The following is a 25,396-nucleotide window of genomic DNA, read 5'->3' as shown; positions in this document are numbered from 1 at the left end:
AGACACACAACTAGTAACTGTCTGAAGCAGGATCTGAACTAAGGTTTTCCCATCTCTAAGTCCAGTACTCTTTTAAGCCACCAACTACTCATGAATAAATAATTCATCTTCATTTTTTTTGGCCCCAAACTGTTTACAAAGCTAAAAATCTTGGAGAAATGTTTGCTATCCAACGTTGTGAAAATTTAATGTTGCCATAATTTAATACCTTATCAATCTAAAGAAAAATTGCTTTCTTTCCTATTAGAAATTTTAAAGGAGAAATAAGATTTCCCCAAATAATTAAACTCTAAAAATGTAATTTAGAGAACACCAATGTACCCTTTGGTAACAAGAATGGTACCCCTTCCCCCACAACATAATTTCTATATTATTATTGTTTTGACAGTTTGGATTATTTCATAGGAATGATGCCTTATTCACAAGTACAGATGACAGATTGTCAGAGGTGATATCAGCAAAGCATAGTTTTGACAAGTCATCTCAAGTTGTAAAAGACTCAAACAAAGACTCATTATGGGAGTCGAGTTTTGTTACTAGGTCAGCATGGTAAGTGTGGAGCAGGCTAGTTACCAGATGCCAAATTTTCCTTCTGGACATAGCATCTCAAGTCTGTCTACTGAGAGAGACAGAGTGATCTGCATGAACAGAGGGAATAAAACATTAATGACATTACAAATCTTAGAAATAGTGAAAATATTTCTCTTGTTGCAGGAATCACTAAAACACAATTAGGAAGAGGTGGTATAAATGAGGAATAACAATCAAAATTGTTTGGGACCCTCCTCAGTGCACTAATATGTAAATAAATTCAAAGTAATTCCAACAAAGTTTTTGGAACAATTAATTTCCATTTTCATCATTGCTTATCTATTAACCAAAACCTTATAAATTATTTGTTTTAGAGACTAAATAGGCTCTCATTTCTTTTTTTAATTTAATTTTATTTTTAAACCCTTACCTTCCATCTTGGAGTCAATACTGTGTATTGGCTCCAAAGCAGAAGAGTGGTAAGGGCTAGGCAATGGGGGTCAAGTGACTTGCCCAGGGTCACACAGCTAGGAAGTGGCTGAGGCCGGATTTGAACCTAGGACCTCTGGACTCTAGGCCTGGTTCTCAATCCACTGAGCTACCCAGCTGCCCCCTAGGCTCTCATTTCTAAAATAAAAGTGAAATTACAGTAACTATTGTCTTATCAGATGACATTGAGCTGCCAAGTTATTTTGTGATTTTGTCATAGAGGGCAAAAGTGTTCTCAGGCCATTAAGCCTTCTCTATGCTATTAAAATACCCAAAGAAAAAATATCATGAAACTACATAAAAAATCAGGATTTTATAGGTAATGGAATGAGAACATGACCAAAGGCTAAATACATATTTGTTCTATGGATCAGAAAAACTGAAACCTGATTATACAGAAAACAACAATTTCTGTAAAAACTGTATTTATAATAAAATATTACAGATATTAACTCGAACTACAAATTCAATATACTTTGTGATGGCCAATCATTTCTACAAGCATTTTAATCCAGAACAATGTAGTTCATATAAGAATCTGCATTAACTTTCAAAGTAAGAGAGAGGTGGAAGCCATAATATAACAGCCTTTTTGTTAGAGGCATTTTCTGCATACTGAGTTCCTTCTGATGTATGAGTACTTTTAAGAGGTACATTTACTGAACAATCATCACTATCTCAGCCCACAAGTGGATGTTTCTCAAGTTCTCTTTTTTCTCTTTACACTCTCTCCCTTGGAGATCCAATGACATGGATTCCTATCAGATCTATGCATCCAGCCCCAATTTCTTCCCAAAGCTCAAATACTATATTTCCAGCTGCTAAGTAGGTTTGTCTACCTGGATGCTCCACTAATATTATGCACTGTCACATATGCAAAACTGAACTTACCTTCCTCTCATAGCCTATCTATCTCTTCTCCTAATTTTCCTATTCTGATTTTAAAAATCACACATTTATTCAAAACCTATCCCCCATATCTAATCAGTTACTAAGTCTTATGGATTCTACATCCTTAATATCCTGTATATTTGTCTCCTTTTCATTCCACACACAATAGCCCAGAATGGTCTTTCATTACCATCATTATAAATAGCCTTTTTACTAATGCTCCTAATTTTATTTCTTCCTTCTCTAACCTATTTTCTACATAGCTGCCAAGGTAATTTTCCTAATGATCAAAGATGACCATACCACACCTCTGTTCCAAATATCTTGTCCAGGTACTCCATAATCTGGCTCTAATCTATTTTTCCATGCTTCACTATACTCCTATCTCCTTCATTTACCCTATCTTTCAACCACAATAGACCTGTTTCCAAGTTTTGCCTTGCATTCTCTCAATTTTGTTTTACAAAGGCTGTATATACCTTATCCTTAGAATGAACTGCATCACCACTACCTGTTCAAATTCATCTCAAAGGTCACCTTGAACATGAAGTCTTTGCTGATTCTCCCAGATGAACAAGGCCTCGCTGTCTTCAAATACATTCCTTTATTCCTTTATTCTTGTATCATATTTATTTATATACTTGATTTATTAAGAGATCCCTTCCTTGAGAAGGAAAACAGTGGTTTTTTTTTTTCTTCACTTTTGCACCCCTAGTACTTGAGACAATGAATAGCAAATAACAGGCACCTGAAAAACACCAGCTGAATTTGCATAGAATGATCCCCCCCCCCTAATTTTAAAAAATACAAGGCTGTTTTGTATACATCCAGGGGATACTGTTGCAATGGACTGTCTCATCATGTGATGATTAACACCACCACATGCAAAGGAAGGGATAAGCAGCAAGAGTGCATTAGCTCTATCTTGTGTCAGGGAAATATATATAGAAGCATTTCAGCAAACAGCAGCAACATCAACAACCAGCTCTCTACCAGCTAAGCTGCTGAAGAATACTTGGTAATGACAACCTGAAGAATGAGGGTCCTGTGAGGAACCCTCGGGGGAAGACTGATCAGAAGTGGAAGGCTGTTGTTGTGCGGCCTCAGCTAGCTCTTGTTGTTTCTGCTGCTCAGCCTTCTTAAGCCTCAGTTGTTGTAGACCCTTACGAAGAAGAGCTAACTCAGGCCCCCTCAAAAATTCTGACACAGACAGGAAAAAAAGGGTGTAAAAGAATGAGGAAATAAAGTATATATCACAGCATCTAAAAACATTAAAAAAAGATAAACACATACCTAATAGAAGAAAGAGCAAGTAGCTTATTAAACAAAAATATGGATTTCTTATGATGGAATTATGATAGCACCTCCTTCATAGACTTTACCCCTTATGTGAAAAATATATTCTCTTATGTTATTATTTTACCTCATATAAACTCCAATTACCTTACTGACTTGCAGATAATATTCACATCTAATCTGACAAAACAGTTTTTACTTCATCCTGTAGACATCTTAAGTAGAATAAAGAGTGTTGTCTCAAAAATAATTCTGATCTCCTATTTTTGCTGTTTCTTTAGGCACTTGCCAAAAAGGAAACTTATCAGCTTATTCCACTCCCAGCATGGGATCTCATTGTAACTATAATCTAGATAAAAAATTTCCCTTCAAATACTGGAGTAGGTCTGGATACTTGCTGACACATTTCATGCTTAATAATATATTTTTTTCCTTTTGGGTATGTGCAATCTTTTTATATAAAACACAGTAAATAAAAATGTGCCTAATAAAATAAAGTATCATTATGTGGTCACAAACAGCCTGCACATAAAAGAAGGTAATCCATGTAAGTAAAAACAGCATAGAATTGTTTAAAGAATAAATTTGTAACAATTCAAAGAAGACTATCAACAAATAAATTTGAAAATTACCCTGCTTGCCTGGGACTTCAGCCCCCTCTCCCAAAGGCATAAATATCTGTGGGCCTGTAACAATGAAAATTAAGAGTTGTCTATAATATGCTTACGAACCACACATTTATGGTTTTCATTAGTTTTTAAAGATTGCATTAAGGAAACATTATTATCCTCAGGGTTTTTTATATTTTTTCCCCTCCAGGTTGAAAAAATGAGTCCTCAACAGTGAAGGTATGAGCAAAACCAACTAAAGATTAGAGCAAGATGTTCATTTCTACCTTATACTCAATAAGAAAGTGAAATAAAAGTAAGAAAACAAACATATACACATTTATAAATGTATTCATGCAAATATAAAACACATTTATAAAAAACCCATGTTAAAGATAGCCCACATACCAGATGCTGATGGACAGTGTGAAGTTCAAAAGGTCATTAGTTAAAACTTAATAGTAGTGTCAACACTTGCAGAACTCAAAATCTGTAATTATGCCAGCGTAAATGAATACCTCTGTGTTAAGTAACATGAAAATGTGGCAGGAAATTCACTCTTTGAATGCCCAATTGCCTTCCCTTGCAAAAATCTAAGGGAATCTCATTCAGGGATTGACAGGAGGAATAAAGGTATCTAGAGCACAACACCCTCAAATACAACCCAAGTACAGGCCCGTTACAACTTCTGCACAGACTAATCAAATGTTCTAGCTGATCTCCTCATCTCCCTCCCAACTCTCCTGATAGCTTCTTAATGTCTAGTTCTGATCACACTGCACACCTACTGCTCCCTCAAAAATTTCTAGTAGCTTCTTATTGTCTATCAAATACAGTTCAGATTCCCTGGCTTAATATTAAATTCTTCCATATTGTGCTTCTTCTTCACGCCTTATTCTCAATTCAATTCTTTCCATAAACACATTTATTAAATGCTAAGAGTTAAGTGAAACGTGGTGTACAAAATATAGTCCCTAACCTGATGAAGAGCTTATAGTCTAGTAAAGGGATATAGCATATACAAAACAACTACACGGAATATAATAAGAAGTACATAGGAAAAAGTTGAAGTGCTTTAAAGGGAGGGAGAGGGGAAGTCATTACCAACTTTGGATTGGGGTCAGGGAAGGACTCAAGCAGTTGTCATTTGGTTCTAATTTTAAAGTACAAATATGCATTTGCCAAACAAATGGGGGTGATATTCCAGGAATAAGGGACAGCATGAGTAAAGTGGTCACCTGTCTCCGTGTGTTGCAAAAACACAAAGACAGGAAGGAGATAGTCATCATTTCACACTGTCTAGGGCACATGGAGAGTGCACAGCTAGGGGATTAGTATGAGATAAGGCTGGAACAATAAGGTAGGGCCTGACTGGGGTGGGGGTGGGGGTCAATGAGTTTGAGAGACATATCACAAAGGCAGAACTGATAGGACCCTTTTGAATTTTTTGAATACCAGATGCAATCCAATTTGCATCCCCCATACTCTTCCATTTTCCCACTGAGGTGCTTTGCTTATGCCATTTCCTAGACCTGAAAATGACTGCAGGATTTAATCTGGTTTGCCCTCTTCCTCACTAAACTACTGCCTGATGCTCTCATCACTGATTTATGAATATTAACAGTGATGACCTTTCTGGTACCTAGGCCTCTTAGATCCCTTCATCTTCCTACATCCTCATGTATCCCTTTTACATAGTCAGTCACATAGGGGTCAGACACCATCTCTGGATACTGTTCTACCTCCAACATTCCAACCCAAAATTCTCTTCTTTGATCACAATCTCCTGCCTTTCTGCCTCATTCCTCCTAAGCTTGCCTGTTCTCCACCCTCCTCACTGTGAATTTCAACTATCCCTGCCCATTTGGACAGTCAGTGTCTTAGGATTTATTTCACAGTTGAGCTTTATGCCAGCCAATTTAATGATGCACTTTCCTCTTCCCTGTATGCCTGGAGTCCCCACTTCTTGACCCCTCTGTCTTCTTCATTCTTAACAGAGGTTTGGGCAGAACAGTGGCCTATATCTGCTGCCTCGACTTCTTCATTAAATATTCTTAAACCCATTATAATCTAACTTCATGGCCACTCTTCTACAGAAACATCTCCAGGGATCTCTCTCTTGTTCAATACAAAGGTCTTATCAGCCTGAATCTTTCCCTTCAGTTGATTTAGTGGACCACTTGATCCACTCCCCATAACTGGTTTTCAAGAAAGAGGCAATTGTACTGTAGTGGAAAAAGGACTCCACTTAAAACAGTAAAAAACCCTGCATTTGAATCTCATTTCTAATGGTGTCAAGGTACTATTGAAATGCAGGTTTTTCTATTACAATTGTCCATGACTTCCTGGTTCACTTTTCTTATTTTTCGGACTATAATTCTTTTGTTTTTGGCTTCCTTCATTGGTTCCTTACTCTCTCTTTGGTCTCAAAAGCTAGGCACGGCCCCCAGCTCTCTCATTGGTCTGCTCTCTTTTCATGACATCTATGTTCAAAGGCTCCTTTAGCACCACCATACTGAGTGTACCCAAAACCATCTATTTGGGTTTTGGTTTCACATTGCTGAATATTTAAAAGAGGTCTACACCTGCATTTTCTATTTCTCAAACTCAAAACTGAACTTGTCAGACTTCTTCCTACTGTCTTTCCGCTAACCACTCTTTCTATCAATAGGAGCACCATATTGTCAGTTAACAAGGCTTAAAACCTTAGGGTGACTGTTTTCTTTCAATTAGCACTTCTCACCAGACACCAGTTCTTTTTGGTTCTATCTTGACCCTATTTCTCTTGATTGTCCCCCTCCATCTCACTCATGCCACCACTCCCCAAATTCAACCCTATATCATCTCTCATGGAGCCCCACTCTAACTGCTTCCCTATGCAAGTCCTCTACTTCCAGTCTCTTCTGTCTCCAAGCCATTCACTGCAGTTGCCAGAGTAACCAATAAAGCACAGGTTTATTCTAACACTTTTCTGAACAAACGCTTTCATGGATCACCACTGATTAAAGGACAAGATAGAATTACCCTGTATTCCAAACCCTCCATAATATAGCTTCAACTTCCCTTCCAGCCTTATTTTATACCTCTCTGTATCACCTACCTCAACTGGACTAGCCAGGAGTGCAACAAAAAAGATGTCTGTTAGGATCCAGGGCTGGAATAAGGATCCGGTGAATCAATCAGAATATAAATGCAGAATATAAAAATACTACAAAATATTATACAGGTGTGCAAGTGCAATAAATTCTAGGAATCTCAGTCACCCACCCTTCTTCCTTCTTCCCCTGATCTTGCCTATTCACTTCTACCTCCAGGTATTTGCTCAAACTGTCCTCAATACCTGAAGCAGAATAGTTTAGCGTCTCCTCCTAAAACTGTTCAGTGTCTAAAAGACCCTGCAGAAACTCCTTCCTCCATAAAGTTTTCCCTGATTCTGCCATCTAAAAGTGGTACCTGCTTCTAAGATCTCTCAGCTTGTATGGACTTATCACAGTCAAATATGAAATAAAAATATTTCTATACATATTTTATAACCTTTGATATAAGGAGCTTTATGGTAGGGACTATTTCTTTACCATATTCTCTATCTCTAGTGTCATACACATAATGAGCATTTAATACAAGTTTGTTAAACTGAATAATCTGAAAGACAAAATTCCTACTTGGTTGGAGGGGACTACTTTGGTCAAGTCAGTGTTGGTGATTCTGAAAGTCCAAAATGTCTCTCTGAACTTAAGACAGGAACACCTATAAGCAGGCAAGTTGCCATGCATGATTATTAAGATATATCTATACTTTTATGAGTATTATTACATAGGAGTGAAAATGATCCGGTTTTGAGTGGTTTATATTAATACATCATGTATAACCATTAAATTCCTTATTAATACTTAAAATGTCTTTCATAAAACTAACATATCTGCTTACTGATTCAGATCTAGCCAATCAATTCAAATTTTCTGTACTGTACTTTCCAACCATATTGAGTTATAAAGGTTAAACAAAAAAAAAAAAGGAGATTCTTCTCTAATACAGGAGTGAAAATAAGTCAAATAAACCACAAAGCTGAATTTTTCATCTAAATATTCTGGACTTAAGGGGGAAAAACTACATTTGTTTCTTTTTTTAAAAATTATTTCTCCCTTTTCAACAAAAGAAACTTTCTAACAAAAAGACAAAATCATATAACTCATTTCTTGGATTTTCTTGAGAGGTAATTATGATTATTGCCATTACATTATATTCTGCATAGTGAAGTAAAAGGAAATTATCCATTTAGTCATATAACTGGCTTTGAATAAAGTATACTATAATGATTTTTGTTTTGTTTTTGTTTTGTTTTTTTTTTCTGGTCCAGAACTGTGATTTCATGCATTTGGGGAACTTCTGCAATGGAAATTCCTTCCATTGATTCAGATCAGCAATCTGTAACAGTGCTATGGAGCTGCCTAAGGGGATACAATAAATGACTTATCCATGATCACATATCTAGGACTTGAAGTCTTACTGACTTCAAATCTGACCCTTCTGACAACTATATCAAATATATCTCCCTAATGAATTTAAATATTAATTAATAAACATTTTTACAGAAATTTAATTTGTATTGTTTTCAACTCATATATATTCTACTTTTTTTACTCAAAGAATATGGCTTTTGTAATCTGAGAAGACAGTCTTCATTAAAAGTTTAAGGGGAAATGCATATAAGATAACTAAATTGATTCAAGACTTTATGATCTATGGTTTTAGGCAAGAATGATTTGGATATTTAGATAAGACGCTTTTGAGGAAGAATATGGGAGATAAAATAAATGATAGTGACTGAACATGTAACAGTTAAGCAACTTTCCACTACACTGACACATAGGTAACATGACAATTTTATCTCTCCCAAAAGCATTAATTTCCCAGTATTTATACAACCAGTCACAATGTAGTTTGAGTAGCCATGGTCCAATTCGTCACTTAGAAGCAAATTTCACCTAAAGCCAGTGCCTAACACAGAGGGAGGAACAGAGGAGCTTAATATATTTAATTTATATATACTTCAGCCAAATGCCCTAAATCCTAGAGAAGGGAAGAGGGAAGGGAGAGAAGTCTTGAAGGAATTCAGGAGATCTGGAGTAGGACTTATGCTACATTAAAAGATAGGTTTTAAGAATTCTTATTGCACCTAAAGAAGAACCATTAGTGGCACTGTCCTCTAGGCCCATATCCATCTTGATTCTAATTTGGGTTGGTAAGGGTAGAAGACAGCTGAACCTAGATTCAAAACTTGTATTTGCTTGTCATTTTGATCTCTCCTATCCACAAATCCATCTCAATTTAGATGCAATGTGAATGGGAATGGAGAAAGGAAATAAAAAATGTAAGTAAAGGGGCTTTCCTGTTGGATAAGCCTTTGTGTACATACCAGGTCTTAAGGTTTCCTAAGTGAATGACAAGCAGTTTATCTCCTTTGCTTCAGGGAAACTTCAGGGATAAGCTACATTCTTGGTGTTCTGGAAAAATTATTTTGTGGCAGTTTTAGCTAACCAAAAAAGGTTTTGCTTTTTTCTAACTTCCTATTTAATTTTATATTCAAGAAATTGTCCAGTTTTAAAATAATGATTATTTCATCGCAAAGATGGTTATACTTTACTTTAAATGGCAATTCCTAATATGGTAAATATTTCAGGTGAAAAGTGATTCATCAATATAAATGAAAGTATTACATTTTAAAACCATACACTTAAAAATAAAAATTCAAAGACTTAAAAAAATTTCCAAATGCTTTAATAGGAAACCTACTCTTTTCAAGTCATATAGTCTTATAAAAATGACCTTAGGTTCTTAAAAGCTATTCAAGTTTTGGCAGGTTCTTTATCAAGCTAGAAAAGCTTGAATAAAGACCTAGTAAGAGAATGTGTCTTAGTCACGTGAGAGTCTATCTAGCTAAATTCAGAAAGTCTAATCACCATATCAACAAACAATGAATTTTTTGGGGGGAGATGGGGCAGAATAGCAGTGTAGCACAGCAACAAAGGAAGATTATCCCCTAAGGAATAGAGAATTGCAAACTCTTAGTGGAAGGAGTGCCCATAACAAGGAAATCAAGGATACTTGAATAATTAAATTGAACAATTAAGTTCAGGCACTATTCACTGAACATCTAATACGCTAAACTGCATAATATCCTTGGCTAAATTACCCTGAAAATAGATTATTGAGAATAAGCTAGCTAATATTGTTTCAGAATGTCATTTACTTTAAAAATGACATTTGCCATTAAAATGTTTCATATAACTGACAAGTTTTAAACAAGTATGAGAATCTACTTTGAAAAATAAACTTTACAGTTATTTCTTCTTAGAAAACTTTTTATTTTAATGCCCTTAAATTAAAATGTAATTTGACTGAATTCCACTGAAAAATCTGATTTGAGAGAATGCCTTTGTGATCTACAAGATGGATAAAACCATGGTTCTGTCTTCTATTTCCAAGGAATCTGACAGGGAATCACCAAAAATGGGATACTGATAAAATAGTTTATTTCAAAACATCCCATTTTTTTTGTGATCTAGTTGTCAGTTTCTATGGAAGCAATATTGACTCCAAGATGGAAGGTAAGGGTTAAAAAAAAAAAAGAAATGTCCTCAGAAAATGCTTTAACATATATTTGTCTATTTGATTTTTTTTTTGGTAGGAATTTTGGGGAGGAGAAAGGTAGGACAGCTGTGATGCTGAAAATGGCCATGAAGAACTATGGTACTAAGGAAATAATTTGGTATGTCATAATGGGGTCTAGTAGTACACTTGTTTTCTGATATCATGTACTAGTAAAACAAGCATTTATTCCAACACAGTTAAGGTAAATACAGGGTAAAATATTCTTTAAGTAGATCCCATAGACAATTTTCAAGAGAAAATAATATTTTGGTATAGGATTATAAAACAGTATCATAAAATATGCCATTTCTTCAAAGACAATAATTAGGATTCTAAAAATATATCAAGTTTTATTCCTCATGTGGGAAATTAACTTTCTTTAACAATATTTTTTAGAATTTTATTATTAAAAAGTATTTTCCTTCAAGACATTAAAAATATTAAGGAAACAGAAGCATGTATAATGTTTAATTAAGGACTCACGATTTCTATGAAAGCAAATGTACACATACATTCAGGTCCTTCTGGTCAATTACTCTAGCAAGAACTGACAAAATTTTTAGCATCTTCTAAGCATGTCCTAGAAAGGAGAAATTCTTATTATTGGAAAACATGATAAGCCATTGCCTACTTAGAGTATATCATTCTCACCAGACTGATGATGTGAATGGTTTCCAGAAGCTTCTAAGGATAGTCTCTGTTCAGTGTCTGGAGAAGATAGCAAAGATGTTGAACGAGGGCTTTCTGTGGAAGATGATGTTGAAGGTGCCTGAGCTGACATAGTAGAAGAGGAAGATGACTGAATAAACTGCTCTGCAGGAGTGTCCACTTCCATTGAGGTTTCACCCACTTCTAATTCAGCACTTGATGGGCCAGTAGGAACAGCAGGAACATCTGACTGATTCGTCCCTCCTTCAACAAATACATATGCAATGCAGATTTAATTTTAAAATGATCTCTCTGTAAACAAAAACTTTTGACACATCTTCAGGAAACAGAAGAAGGGGAAGAAAAGAAAGAATACCATAGTTTTAAGAAGACAAAACTTTCAGTTACTAAGGGCAGTTTAGCAAAATTTACTAATTCAGTGGAAACAAAAATCATTCTACTTGGTTCTCTATGGTGGGGCCAAATGACTGTCTCCTACAAATGAGAGCTAGTTAAATAATGTCCTAGAGCAAATCGATGAACAAAAGATTTAACAGTTTTTAAAATAGAGAGATTGAGAGTGACACACCCATACATTATTATTACCCAATGTCCTTTAGGTGCAATAGCATTTATCTGTCAACCATCAAGCTCAGAAATATAATAACCTGAGGTCACAGTCTTGGGTCTAGCTCTGGCCCCAGCTAGCTATGAAAGTGTAAGCAACTTAGCTGACCTCCCTGAATGTCAGGCTCCTCATCCACAAAATGAAGGTGTTGGATCAAATAATCTCTAAAGTTCCTTCTAAATCCTTATGATCCCATGACTAAATGATGTCCACACTTTTTCCAGACCTGATATCCCCAGTTGGCATTCAGTGGTCAAATAGCCCCGAATAGCATCAATCTATGGTCCCAAATTTGCTATAATTGAATAATAAAGTAATCCAGCTATTAACAACTCGATTAACATTAATAGGTTAAGAACAGGTATAATCATGTGAATAATAAAAATTTAAAAAGAAGGCTATTTCCTTTGTTTCCTAAATCTCAATTTAGTGGGAAAAAATTAGAAGGAAGTAGGTTCACAGATGATAGAATCATAGAATCTACAGCTGGAACCTTTAAGGTTGTAAGATTAAAATTAATATCTGGTAACTCCAAGTATTATATTTTATAAGATTTATCAGTAATCACTTGAAGTAGAGGAAATAGAAAGAACCCAGGTAAAGAGAAGTTTTCCTGGCCATGATAGTGGGAGAAGAGAGCAAGAGGGTCAGGTTACAGAAACCTTATCTCCAAAACATAAGGATGAAAAGGGGATTCTGGGAAACAGAGTCCTGGGGTACAAAATTCTAATTATACAAGGTCATCTAGTCTAAATCTCTAATTTTTGTAAATAAAGAAAATTAATCTCATAGGGATGAAGTGACTTATCCAAAATCATATACAGCATAAGTAGTAGTAGAATCAGGATTAAAAGCAGGATTCTCTAAGTCCTTTCCAGTGCTCTTTCCAACTTTTCTTATTAACCAAAATGTACATGGAATATGAGGAATACTTCCATATTTAATTTTCTATTAATTCTAATTCTGCACATTGACTCAATGACTATGATTTAAATATTCCCATTAAAGCACCATCATAAATTTAAATAACTAGCTTATTTAAAAGCAAATGATATAAAATTGAGCTAGATTTTTTGTTTGAGGATCTGAATGATTTGAACTATAATTAATAACTAAAAAGGAGAAACTATTAAATGCTGGAAGATACAAGCATGGGGAAAGCCTGCAGTTTCCTATTTCTTATAAAAGAACTTGATCTGAGTGATCTCATATTTTTGTTGTTCTCTGAAAAGAGGAAAAGAACTAGAGAAGCCAAGAAGCAAAAAGCAGCATTCCTTTCCTTCCTCAATTAGAATTTTGGTCTATGCTGCTCCCAATCAGAATTTTGGAATCATGGCCAATATGAGGCTAATAAAAAGTTTTACTATTTTTCACATTGATAGTTTCTCTTTGGTAATTTTTTGAAATACATGATTAATATTAAAAAAATTTACCTCTAGACCGAGATCGTCCTCGTCCTCTATTGCTTTGAGCAACTTCACTAGCTTCTTCAAACCATCTTGATAACATATCTGACATCCTCTGCATCAATGAGACATTAGGACTTTGCTCTCCTAGAATAATAAAATGTTTCTAAATCATTCAAGATCTGTTCTTTAAACATAAATACCACTGGAAATTCCTGGGGGAACTTTTTCAAATTTAATGAATATACATATGGAGAAAAATATGCCCTTTTGCAAAGATAATCAGTGAAACAGTAAAATATATTGTTAGAGTTTTACCAAAACTAAAGTAACTAATAAAAAGCATTTCTTAACAAGTCACTAAGCCTCATCTGTATTGGACATATGCAAATTCCACAGTTATCCCTAACACTTAAAGAAGTGGTAATAGAATTACCTTTTCTTTACAACTGAATTTTTGGGCTTAGAAATAAGATGAGGGAGCCTTTTTTCTGCCTATGTCCTAATACAATGGCAGCAATGACTATCTTTCTATGGTCTTAATTACCCTTTTTACAGCATTTCCTATCAATTATGTATTGTAATTATATTTTTAAAAATACAGACATTATATTGAGAAACATTTTTGCCTCTAATCAAAGTTTTAGGAGATGACAAAATATCTTTATTTCTAATAGTTAAAAAATTTTATGCCACTTTGTTTATAAAGCAAGTTACTTGCTGTATATCTATGAGGTACATAGTGTGAGTATCATTATCCCCAAAAGATGTAGACACTCAAAGATGTAAAGTCACTTGCCCAAATCACATGGCAAATAATGGCATCTAATTCCAAGTCTAGAGCTCATCTTACACACAATGCTGCCATTTGAGTTTATCAGTATAAAAATGGTGTTGAGATCTTCAATAGGAACTCATTTAATGGAACACACTTTAAAGACTATAACCCAACAGCATCCTATTATCATTACTTTGGTTTTGTGGGGTGTGCTATATAACAAGCAAACAAAGTTTTAGTTAAAAAAGGAAAGGAAAAAAGGTATATTTCTTATTGTTAGTATTAGGTGTTTCTGCTGGGTGTTTTTTTTTTGGCTTCTTCTCTAAGAAAAATAAATTAGTTTTGGGTATTTGGAATAGCCATGAAAAAGAGAATCTATACTCTTAATATCACAGAACACCAAAGTTTTCATCATGCTCTAAAAGGGAGAGGAAATTATAAGAGAAACTGATATTCCAGATATGATTCTGACCAGTGAAAAGGAAGTGGATTCTAACACAGAAATAAGAGAAATACTTAGGACAAGTGATATCATACCATCCAGGAGACTGTGAGAGAAAAAGAGAGAAAAGTGTGATTTGGGCTAATTATGCACTCCCAATTTTATGAGAGCTAAATTCAAAGGCTTCATAGTAAAGATGGATAAGATTGAATGATAATATTTTTGGGGGAAGTCATCCCAAGTAAGAAGGGAGGTACAAGTTAAATTGTAGACTAAAGCCAACATAACTTCAATGAGTAAGAAAAAAGGGATCTGTTTAAAGAAACTGAAATGGAGGCATAGGTTGCTCAGGGACAGACTCAAATGTAAAACATGTATCAAAGAAGGAAACAAATTGAAATAACTAGGGACAAATGCAAAGAAGAAGTAAGAAATGTATGAAGACTGCTAAAAAGCAGAATAAAAGGGAGCTGGAAAAAAATGGTAAAGCCAACAGAAGGATATTTATTTTTTAGGTACTCAGAGAAGCAAACAAAAGGATCCAAGAGGAGTTATTTTTGGATTGGGAAGAGAACATAAAAGTTTGGAGAGAGTGCAACACTAAGACACAGGAGGATTCAGTGAGGTGGCAGCTTCAAGTCACCAAACTGGATGAATACCATCCTAGAGCATTGAAAAAATGGCAGCTATAACTGCTGATCTGCCATCATCAATCTCTGAAAGAACCTAAAGAATGGGAAATATGCTGGAGGCTGGGAGAATGGTAAATGCCTGAATTTTCAAAAAATGTTGGAGGGTGGAATCTAACAGCTATAAGCTGGTAAGATTGATACTAGTAGATTTTAGGACACAGTATTTTTAAGGGAATAGTTTCTGAGCATTCAGAAATGGAAAAAACTAACTATTAAATGCCAGCATGATTTCACTGAGAATATATCATCTCAGATTAACTTCATTTCCTTTTTTGACAGGCTTTTGATTAGGGGCCTATAACAGATATATGAAGTTTATGCTATAGCAAAGTATTTGACAAAACCTCTGGTGCCAGACTTGGGTATGATGGAAAGGACAAGCTAAGTGACAATACAATTGTGTAGATTAAGAATTGGTTGAATAATTGGAACACAAAGCATAATAATTAATGGCTCTTTGTCTACTTGAAAAGAGGTTTCTAGGAGTGTCTTATGGATCAGTCCTTGGCTTTATAGCAGTTAATATTTTTAACAAGAGCTTGGTAAAAGTGTAAAAGGTACTATCCTTATTAAATCTGCCTTTGACACAATGTCTGAAGGGTCAGTTAACCTGTCATATGAAAACCTCTGAGAGTTTTAGTAGAGATAAAGGTTAAATTCTACACCTGGATTCCAAAATAACAACTTCAGAAACACAAGATGGAGTAGGTGTGGTTCAGTATCACTTTTTGTTAAAAAAAAAAAAACCAACAACAAAGCCAGGTATTATAGTAGAGTCAAAATTCAATTAAGTCAACAGTGTTATGTAGTAGTTAAAAGTTAATGCAACCCCAGTGGCTTAAAAGAAACACTTTCTAGAACAAATTTTCTGACAATTCTTTTATATTCTGCATTCTGCTTGGATCTGGCCACACCTGGAAGGAAGTGGGGATGAAACACTAGAAAACATGCCAGATAAAGACTGGTTGAAAGAACTTGGGATGTTTACCATTTGGCTTTAAAAGCCTGCAATTCTTTGCTATTGTTGCTTAATATTATTGCTCAAATGAGATTTTGTAAAAAAATCATGCTTGAACCAAAAAAAATTACAAAAGGACACATGTTTTAATCTCATTAAAACCTGGAAGGAAAATATTATGAACATACTATAAAATGTTAAATAACAGTTGCAAAGAGCAATAGCATGTAACAATTGCACACAACTAGCATAATTTCATTGGTTATCCAACTGACATTTGAGGTACAAGAATTATGAAGGTAAGGCTTACAAATATAGATGCAAACTTGATCTGCATGAAAATCACCTTAAATCTGGCTTATTTTTTTGATTCTATTAAAACAGACAAATTCTCATTTAGTCTTGGTAATCTCAAACTATTGGATATAAAAACTCAAAGCATAATTACCATCTCGCTCTCTCTCACTCTCAGGCCGAGCTCTAGGTCCAGTATCTGACCAGTCACCACGAAGTCTCAAGCGTTTAACGGGAGGCTGTCGTAACTTGGAAGACAAGGATAAGGTCACTGAACAAATTTCAAATCTATATAAAAAGAAAATTATTCATTTGGTCCCAAACCACAAGCTAATTGTAAGAAATAATTATCTACCTTGCTTCCCTTTTAAGTGTCAATATGCTAAAGTGATTCATGAATAAACAAATATTTAACAAACTCTCATGTTAAAAGACATTGATTAAATATTATAAATGAAAGAAGCACAAAGCTGAAAAGCCATAAGAGCACACATCACTCCAGTGATAGACTGAGCATATTCTGAGAGGCTCATACCTAATACTTTCGTTCTTCAACCAGCAATATACTATAAGCCTGTTTGTCATTGATGTGCATTTGGACAATGTGTGACCATTAGGCTAGACAAGAATTTCTAATCTCTGGCTCTTGCCCAAAGTGCATTCAAGAGCATTTTTTTTAGCATTTTCCTGTGCTAACAGGGTTAACCTGCTTGAATTTAGGCTATGTCAACTTTCAGGTTTCATTTATCTTCATTATCTCTTATTTCTAATCTATTTCATCTAGGAAGATTCTCCTGATAATAGGACAACTTTTATATTTTTCTGCAGTATTCACTAAATAATAAAAAAAGCATTTGCCTGTTCTAAAAAAAAAACCCATTTAGCCTTTTCTATGAAATGCCTTCCACTACTCCCACCTGGGACCAGAAAGGAAATGATGGTTTGGAGAATGCATAGCAGCTCTTATTATGTGGTGGGGAAACCCAGCTTTCTGCCATTTGGCTGCTTTGCCTGCCCCTTTCTGAGCCTGATTAGCCCATCACCTACCCCTTTCCTTTTGTGATTACTATGGCTTTCCTTAGCAGTTCTTCCTCTTAGTATTGCTCCCCTGACCCCATCCCCCAAACTTTTATCAACACCAGCTATGCTCATATTCTTCTGTTCCCCATTTCAGGTGATACTGAACACATTGACAGCAAACCCAATGCCCTTAATAACCTATTTCATCCTAATCGTTCTTAAAATGGAAAGAAAGGAGTTCATTAGGCATACACATAACACTGCTTCATAGTTTTAAAGCAGAAGAGATTCAAAGTTCTAGGAAAAGCAAGACTAATTAACAGGGTCTTTCAATTAGGAGTGCTCTCAATTTGACATCTTTGAGATCATTTAGCTGAGGCAGGATGTGATGAGGTGGTGACTATGCGAGTATATCTGGGGACAGGAGCAAAAGCTCAACTGTGAGAAAACATTCAAAGGGGGAAAAAGAAAAAATGAAAGGAGGGAAGCATGAGAAAACAAGGGTAGAAGAGAAGAAAAATGAAAAGGGAGAGGTCTAACAAGAAGGAATGGAATACATTGAGATAAGTGAAATGAAAAAAGATTTTGTAAGACTAGAGGGGAGGGGAAGCTGGGTGACCCAGTAGATTGAGAGTCAGAGTGGTCTGGGTTCAAATCTGGTCTCAGACACATCCTAGCTGGGTGACCTTGAACAAGTCACTTAACCCCCACTGCCTAGCCCTTACTGTTCTTATGCCTTGGAGCCAATACATAGTATTGATTCTAAGATGGAAGGTAAGGGTTTTAAAAAAAGCAAGAGAAATAGGAATTAGGTCTATGATGTCACTCCTAGGTGAGGCTCCTACCAGTGCAGTTCCTCTGCAACTTAAAAGAGTCTGGAGAGAGTTGTCTAAAGCCCTAACAGGCTAGGTGAATTGGTCAGGATCACAGGTCAGTTTATGTCAGAGGCAGAACTTGAATCCTGATCTTCCTGGACTTGAGGATAGCTCTCTACTCACATGCCTCTTATGATATGAAAATGTCACTCTAAGGAGACAATAGAAGAAATGTGGTTGAGGGAAACAAATTTTTGATCAAATTCACCTAAACAGTGCTATGAAAAGAGACAGTTAAAATATTTGAAGAAAATCAATATGAATTTTTGTAAAATAAAAATGGCAAATTGAAATTTAAGGGCTTATCCAAATAGGACAAATACAACAATTTCTGTAACTGCATCATAAAAGCCCACTCAAAATCTATTGTGTAAATAAAGTATATTACTATTTACTTCAATTTCCTTCTTTTTCTAACAAGAAACATACTAAGCTTTATTGAGTATACTCTCTTCTAGCTATTCAATATTTTGTTTTATTTACTGTAAGAATTTAAAATTTAGGTTTTATGTTAATATGAGAATTTTATAGTAATATTGTCATTGCCTATCTAAGGATATTATAACTAAAGTCAAAATGACCTTTAGTAGTGTTATTTACAAAGATGTGGAAAGACTGAAAGTGGGAAAATGTAAGAAGAAGGTAGAGAATTATCTAGCCTATCACCCTAAGCCCTGCTCCGGTGTGGGGCTCAGCCTTGGCAGGGCTTCATCATGTCTCTTGTTCCCATGTGGATTTTCTAGTAATTCTCAGCCAGAAGTCTGGTGGTATCCTCAGCAATGGTTCTACCAACGCAGCCTCCTCCAGGAAAGGAAGGCCTCTCTGGAACCAATCTCTCCAGAAGCCAGGAAAGGAAGTCCAGCTATTCACCTACCAAGGCGAAGTCCTCCAACACCGAAGTCCAATGGAGAAAATCCAGGAGCAGTCCTCCAAGAAGCAGTCCAAGAGCCAAGGTCCTAGCTTGAAGTGAAGCCGAAGACCAAAGACCCTTCGACAGGAAGTTCAGGACTTTTTATAGTCCTTTTTCCAAGTCACTTCCTGTCCCTTCTTCTACTTTATGGGAACCAACTGCCATCTTTCAATTTGCCTCCCACTGTCCAAGGGGAGGGCCATGGCCTCTGGAGTTGTCACCTACTTTAGCAAGTGACTTGTGAACACACTCTTACTTAGTGTTAAGTAGGAGTGCTTAAGTTTTTGATTGAGTAACTTAAAAACTGTTGATTGGTAGAAGAAAGTTTGATTCACTCTTCACAATCCCCTGTGATTCTTTGGGAGACTAGTCTCCCGAATGAATCATTTAACATAACCAGCTTATACCTCTAAAGAGCTTCTAGCTAGAGGTGCATACAATATTGCACTTTCTAAAGGAAACTATAATAGTTAAAGATAAGAGGGAAATAAAAGAGATAGAGAGAAAAACCAACATTTGCTAGGCATACTGACAAAAAAAGCCAAGTAGGGGGCAGTCCCCTTTGGCATAAGAATTTACATTCAGAATAAATGTGTTCAATCAGTTACATCATTCTGGATCTTCTGATGCAGTGGATGGAGGTTTCATTATGGCACTTTCTCTGAACAGTTCATTTTCTTGATTCAAGGTGTTACTGAGCTTTTTTTCCTGAAAATTCTCTCAAAATATTTAAGTCTTAGATTTTATGAAAATTATACAATCTCCCTGAGGAGGGTGTTGACTCGTATTAACTCAGGATACATGGTTGAGTTATGCGGTATTTGAGTCAGGTGTCAAAAGAAAAATCAAAAACATAAAAAAAGAAAAACAAATAGAAGAAAAAAATTAAACTTTGAGAGAAAAGAAAATCAAAATTAAAACCAAAATATCAAAATTTATGTATATAAAAATTTCTGAGTAAAAAAGAATAAATCTACAACAGGTTCTTAAATCAGGGTCCAATTAAAGTGATCTTTGCCCTACAAGTCTATAGGACAAATGCAGTAATATTGCACTTAGCCATTGGCAGCAAGAACTGCAAAAAGTTGCCATACTTATATATGAGTTCTAGGTATAAACAAATCATGAAAGTATTAAAGATGCATTCAATAGCTGACTCTTCTGAGCAATATGTTCATATACCTATATAATTGAAAATCTGTTACCCTAAAAAAAGAACTACATTTCCCGGGAGCCCATCACCTTCCTGTCATTACGTACTTCCTGTAGACAAGGGATATTAGGCAGGGATGTGGAGGGTCTTGCCTCTTTACTTCCTGTCCTGAACTTGGTGGTGATACGGCGGGCGTTTGAACTAGCTGATCAGCCATGGGCACATGGTCTTTTTTTTATATCCTCTTTATTCCTTGATTTCTAATGATTATTAATTAATTTCCTAAAATATAATATTTTATTATTTGAGATTTATTTTAATTTTTACATTGATGGCAACCACTAGTTGGAGAAGAACCTCTCAATTTTTAAGCTATCTTAGATAAAATTTTTTAAAGCCACATTTCTTTTCACCCATCCCACCCACGCTCTCAAACTCCGAACTCTCTTTGGAGCTGCTGCCTTTTTCTTTCCCTACTGTTTGCCTAATCACTCTCCCTACTGGCTAGGCTACTTTTAGCCAGGGGACTCTTGGCAAAGAAGAGATAAACCATTTCTCTCACCCATCTGCTCAAGTTCATGATCCTCAGTTCCTTGCTGCTGCCTCTGACATTGCTGATAGTGCTTCCTCCTGAACTCTGGCCCCAGCACCAGCCCCAGCCCCCAGTCCCAGATTGCTGGTAGCTGCTGTGGTGTCTTCAGAACTCACAAACTTGGAGCTACTCTCCAGGTAAATGGTAAAAACCAGGATATATTTTCCTTAGGCCACGATTAGCCTCTTAACTCCCTCTTCATGTGGCTAGGGAAACAAGCTTCTCCCTAGAGTTTTACCTCAGGGAGGAAGAAGGAAGTTACTCTTCCAAACAGGAAGTAAATTACAAGTATGGCACACTCTTTGAAAGAGCAGTGCATTACCGATTTCAAACAGCTTCCAGCTTTATGATGCTTTTTCATGAGTGCACTGATCCTTTTACTTATCTTGCCTGAGGTTCAGGGGAAAAATTCTTCTCCCTACAACCCATTGCCATTTCGGCCTACCCAGTCTCTAATCCAGTTTCAGATTCCTCAATCCCATGTTCTCTTCTCACTATGGGAAATACCACCGTTCTGACAAAAGGAATCTAAACGGATAAAGAAATTTTAAAGAGATGGGAGGTGAAAATTTTAAGCCTTTTCAGACTCCATTGTTTTATGAAAGTCTCTGTATTTTATTGTATTTTGCTGATTGTCTGCTTTAAGATTTAATTTTGTTGTTTTAAATTCACATGTTAATGTATTCAATACTATTCTGTTACACTGAATCAGTTTAGTCTACTGTGTTTTAACTTTTAGATATATTTTGTTACCTTTCCCCTATATTGAACAAAATATTGCAAAATATTGTAAAAGCCCATAAACAGCTTTTTTTCTTACATTTTGCATTTGTTAATTGTCACATAGATGATGGATAGACTCAACCTGGTTAACAATCTTTGAAAATTTTAGTGAGTAAAGAATTTAAATGGTAATTTTAAGGGGTCGTTAGAAATAATTTCAATTAACTAGTGGTTTCTGAATGGATGATTTTAAAAAATATTTATATTATAAAGAATGTTGTATTAAAGGCAGAGAAACAAAAGAGATGTTCCTAACAAAATGTTTCTATGAAGCAGGAAGCCAAAAAGAGCTCCTGCAAAACTCTTCAGTTTAATTTACTTCCACCAGAACAATCTAGATTTCTTGGTGATTTCTAGACCCAAATAAGTTTTACTTTGTTTAAAAATATATTTGCCAAGGTTGAAAGATTTTCTATGTCTGTAAAAATTGTGACAAATATCCATCAGTTCATAGGGGTTTTTTTTGTCATACAGCTATATATATATAAGAAATATGATAATGGATTTGTTTGCTATTGTAATTAACTGGGTTATTGTGAATTTTGGGGACTTTGGTGCTGGGAGCCATCAGGCCATGACGCCTTGACAAAGTCACGTGTGGTAGCTAAGGAGGTCACAGAGTGGCCCTTGACAAGATTTGACTGCCCACTCTATCCCCTTTGCATAACCTCTCTCATCAATATCCCTTACTTATGGAATTGACATGATTATTATCCCCCCTAGTCTCAGAAGGAATAATGCAAGAGCAAAATACCTGTACCCTAATTCCCCAAAACATCACCAAAAGATCAGACCCTCAAACCCAATCTCAAAAGACTACCATGGGTTAACTTTTACTTAAGTACATAATTTTTTTTTTTGTGGTGGCCCAAAACTGGAAAACGAGGGGATGCCCATCAATTGGGGAATGGCTGAACAAACTGTGGTATATGTTGGTGATGGAATACTATTGTGCTAAAAGGAATAATAAAGTGGAGGAGTTCCATGGAGACTGGAACAACCTCCAGGAAGTGATGCAGAGCGAGAGGAGCAGAGCCAGGAGAACATTGTACACAGAGACTAATACACTGTGGTATAATCGAACGTAATGGACTTCTCCATTAGTGGCGGTGTAATGTCCCTGAACAACTTGCAGGGATCCAGGAGAAAAAAACACCATTCATAAGCAAAGGATAAACTATGGGAGTGGAAACACCGAGAAAAAGCAACTGCCTGAATACAGAGGTTGAGGGGACATGACAGAGGATAGACTCTAAATGAACACTCTAATGCAAATACTATCAACAAAGCAATGGGTTCAAATCAAGAAAACATCTAATGCCCAATGGACTTACGCGTCGGCTATGGGGGGTGGGGGGGAGGAAAAGAAAATGATCTATGTCTTTAACGAATAATGCTTGGAAATGATCAAATAAAATATATTTAAAAAAAAAATAGCAGCTACTAGCCAAGTCCAGAACTTTCCCACTCACAGAAACTTATTCTCATGAAGTCAGCACACAAATCAATCATAAAGGCTCATACAAAACATACAGGTACACTAAGCTTCAATATGCCCCAGTGACTCGATTTCACAAACCAGTAACTCAGAAACTCCCTAGTAAAGCCTGAGAAATGATCAGTCTAATATTAAATTTGAATTGTGTCCCTAGTACCTCTCAGCCTCAATATGATTGTTGAATTGTCTTTTAAGAACTTATGATTAATTATTCCATTTTATTAAAAATAATAAGTAATTTTCCTTGATTGTAAGCTCAAAACTCACAGAGTAATGAGAAAATTAAGCTACCTGTGGCAAAATCATTTATCTTGCGTGACACCTTTATGCTATCAAGAATCTATAATCACAATACAAGAATATAGAATGTTAATCAAGTGATTTGTTAAAAGTTAATGTATCACTTTTACAATTATCTCTATTTAGACATGTGTGTTAGGTAATATATCTGTGTGCCAAGAAAATGGGTATAAAATTAAACATCAAGCCTAGGGATAGAGAAGCAGCTATCAGATGCAAAGCATTCCCATGGCTGTAAAGATACAGCTGTCTTCTGTTTGTTATTTTCATGACTGATGGTTCGCCACCTGTCGGGAACCCCTGGAGTCGTGAGTAAGGCTGGACCTTGCCTGTGGCACTTTGGTACTTTTTTTGAATGTGCATTATCTACTGTATTACTGCTTTATTCTGAAAATCATTTGTACTCTCATAGTGGTTAAGTTAAAAAGGAAATGGATCTTATTTTTTTGGTGAGGAACCTTTGTATTCTACCTCTCCCTGGCTGACACAGTGTGTCACTGATTGTAAGCCATATATTTTTTATTTTTAAAACTCTTTTTTATTATTGTTTTTCCTTGCATGTGCAATATAGTATCTCAATTTTATTTTTTCTCTCCTTTTTGCATTTGAAGCACATGTCAACAATATTGAGATTTTTCTTTAATTTTTTTTATTTTGCAGTAATGTAAGTTTAAAATACATTTGTTCTAATATTAATGAATACTCAAAAAGCTTTAGACTATAAAAATGATACCACTGATTGTTTAAAAAAAATTATGGGACTTTGCTTAATGATTTTGTCTGATTCCAGGAGAAGGGAATACAAAAAGAGCCATTGCACAGTGCCAAAGAAGCACAAAGCTAAAATGCATAGAGCCAATTGAGCACAAGATCAAAGAGACCAACAAATCCCAATGGGATTGATGAAATTTTGAGCCAAGACAAGAGGGCTTGAACTTGTTTGAGATTCCAGGTTGTGGCTGTTTTGATACATATCAAAGGCAGGTCTTCCTTGTCCCACATTCTACCAAGTATTTCAAATTTGGCTCCTACCTGGCTCCTATCATCTAGTCCCTATACTGTCTTTCATTGTATGGTAAAACTTTCTGTAGGTCTGACTGATGATTGGGAAAGTGCAGATTTGGGGAATTGGGAAAATTACATAAATCACATTAATTGGGCCCTGATTCAACGACCTGTTATAGGTTTATTTTCCTTTACTTAAAATTTTTACACATAAGACTTGTATGGTCTATACCATCCAGAAATTATTTTTTCTTTTTTCTTTGGATTTTTTAAATGTTTTTGATTTCTCTTATCATATTCTCTTATTCTTATAGATATTCCTTATCTCTTATTCATATACCTCATAACTCAGCCATGCATCCTTAAGTGATCCCTGTGTTTTCAACACCCTCTTCAGGGAAGGGGAGGAATGTATTATTATTCTAAAATGCAAAGTTTAAATTCTTTTTTAGAGTAATTTTAGGATAAGAAACATGCTACCTCTCTGAATCCAGAAAGTGAACTGTTTGGAGAAGGCACCATGAAGATGCCTCCAAAGACTGCACCAGAAGATCCAGAGTGATCTTTGGGATGTGATAATTTGAAATGTGTGGGGTTGAATGCATTTGTTTTGTGTGCATACTCTTATGCCGAAGGGGACTGTCCCCTAACTGGCTTTTTGTCAATGAGACTAGCAATCATTGATTTTATTCTCTTTTCCTTTATTGTCAAATTATTGTAATTTCAAAGTTGGTTATGTTTACCAGATCTATTGGAGAGACTAGTCTTCCACGGATTTCAAGGGGGAATGTATAACTGAAAATCTGTTACACTAAAAAAGAACTACATTTCCCAGGAGCCCACCAAAATCCTGTCATTATGTACTTCCTGTAGACGGAATTTTAGGCGGGGATGTGGAGGGTCCCACCTCTTTATGTCCTGTCCTGAGCTTGGTGGTGGTAAGGTGGG

The 25,396-nt window shown here is 35.6% G+C and overlaps 1 protein-coding gene across 16 annotated transcripts in view; it reads right to left on the bottom strand.

The window, feature by feature from the left end:
* Nucleotides 1-25,396, bottom strand: part of DCAF6 (DDB1 and CUL4 associated factor 6) — a 162,690-nt gene that overhangs the window by 68,010 nt on the left and 69,284 nt on the right. For 6 of the 16 annotated variants that reach the window (XM_007480727.3, XM_007480726.3, XM_056815500.1 and 3 more), the window contains exons 8-10: nt 16,467-16,560; nt 13,176-13,295; nt 11,118-11,378 (exon numbers count right to left, since the gene is read on the bottom strand). In XM_007480727.3, coding sequence (XP_007480789.1) covers nt 11,118-11,378; nt 13,176-13,295; nt 16,467-16,560 — 475 coding nt within the window. Of the gene's footprint in view, nt 1-2,940; nt 3,112-3,839; nt 3,894-11,117; nt 11,379-13,175; nt 13,296-16,466; nt 16,561-25,396 lie in introns of all 16 variants that reach the window. The other 10 variants (XM_007480720.3, XM_007480722.3, XM_007480721.3 and 7 more) reach the window with 3 other exon arrangements.

The sequence above is a fragment of the Monodelphis domestica genome, chromosome 2 (assembly GCF_027887165.1).
Source record: "Monodelphis domestica isolate mMonDom1 chromosome 2, mMonDom1.pri, whole genome shotgun sequence".
In the NCBI taxonomy this organism is placed as follows: domain Eukaryota; kingdom Metazoa; phylum Chordata; class Mammalia; order Didelphimorphia; family Didelphidae; genus Monodelphis; species Monodelphis domestica.
This window is presented reverse-complemented; position numbering and strand designations above follow the sequence as displayed.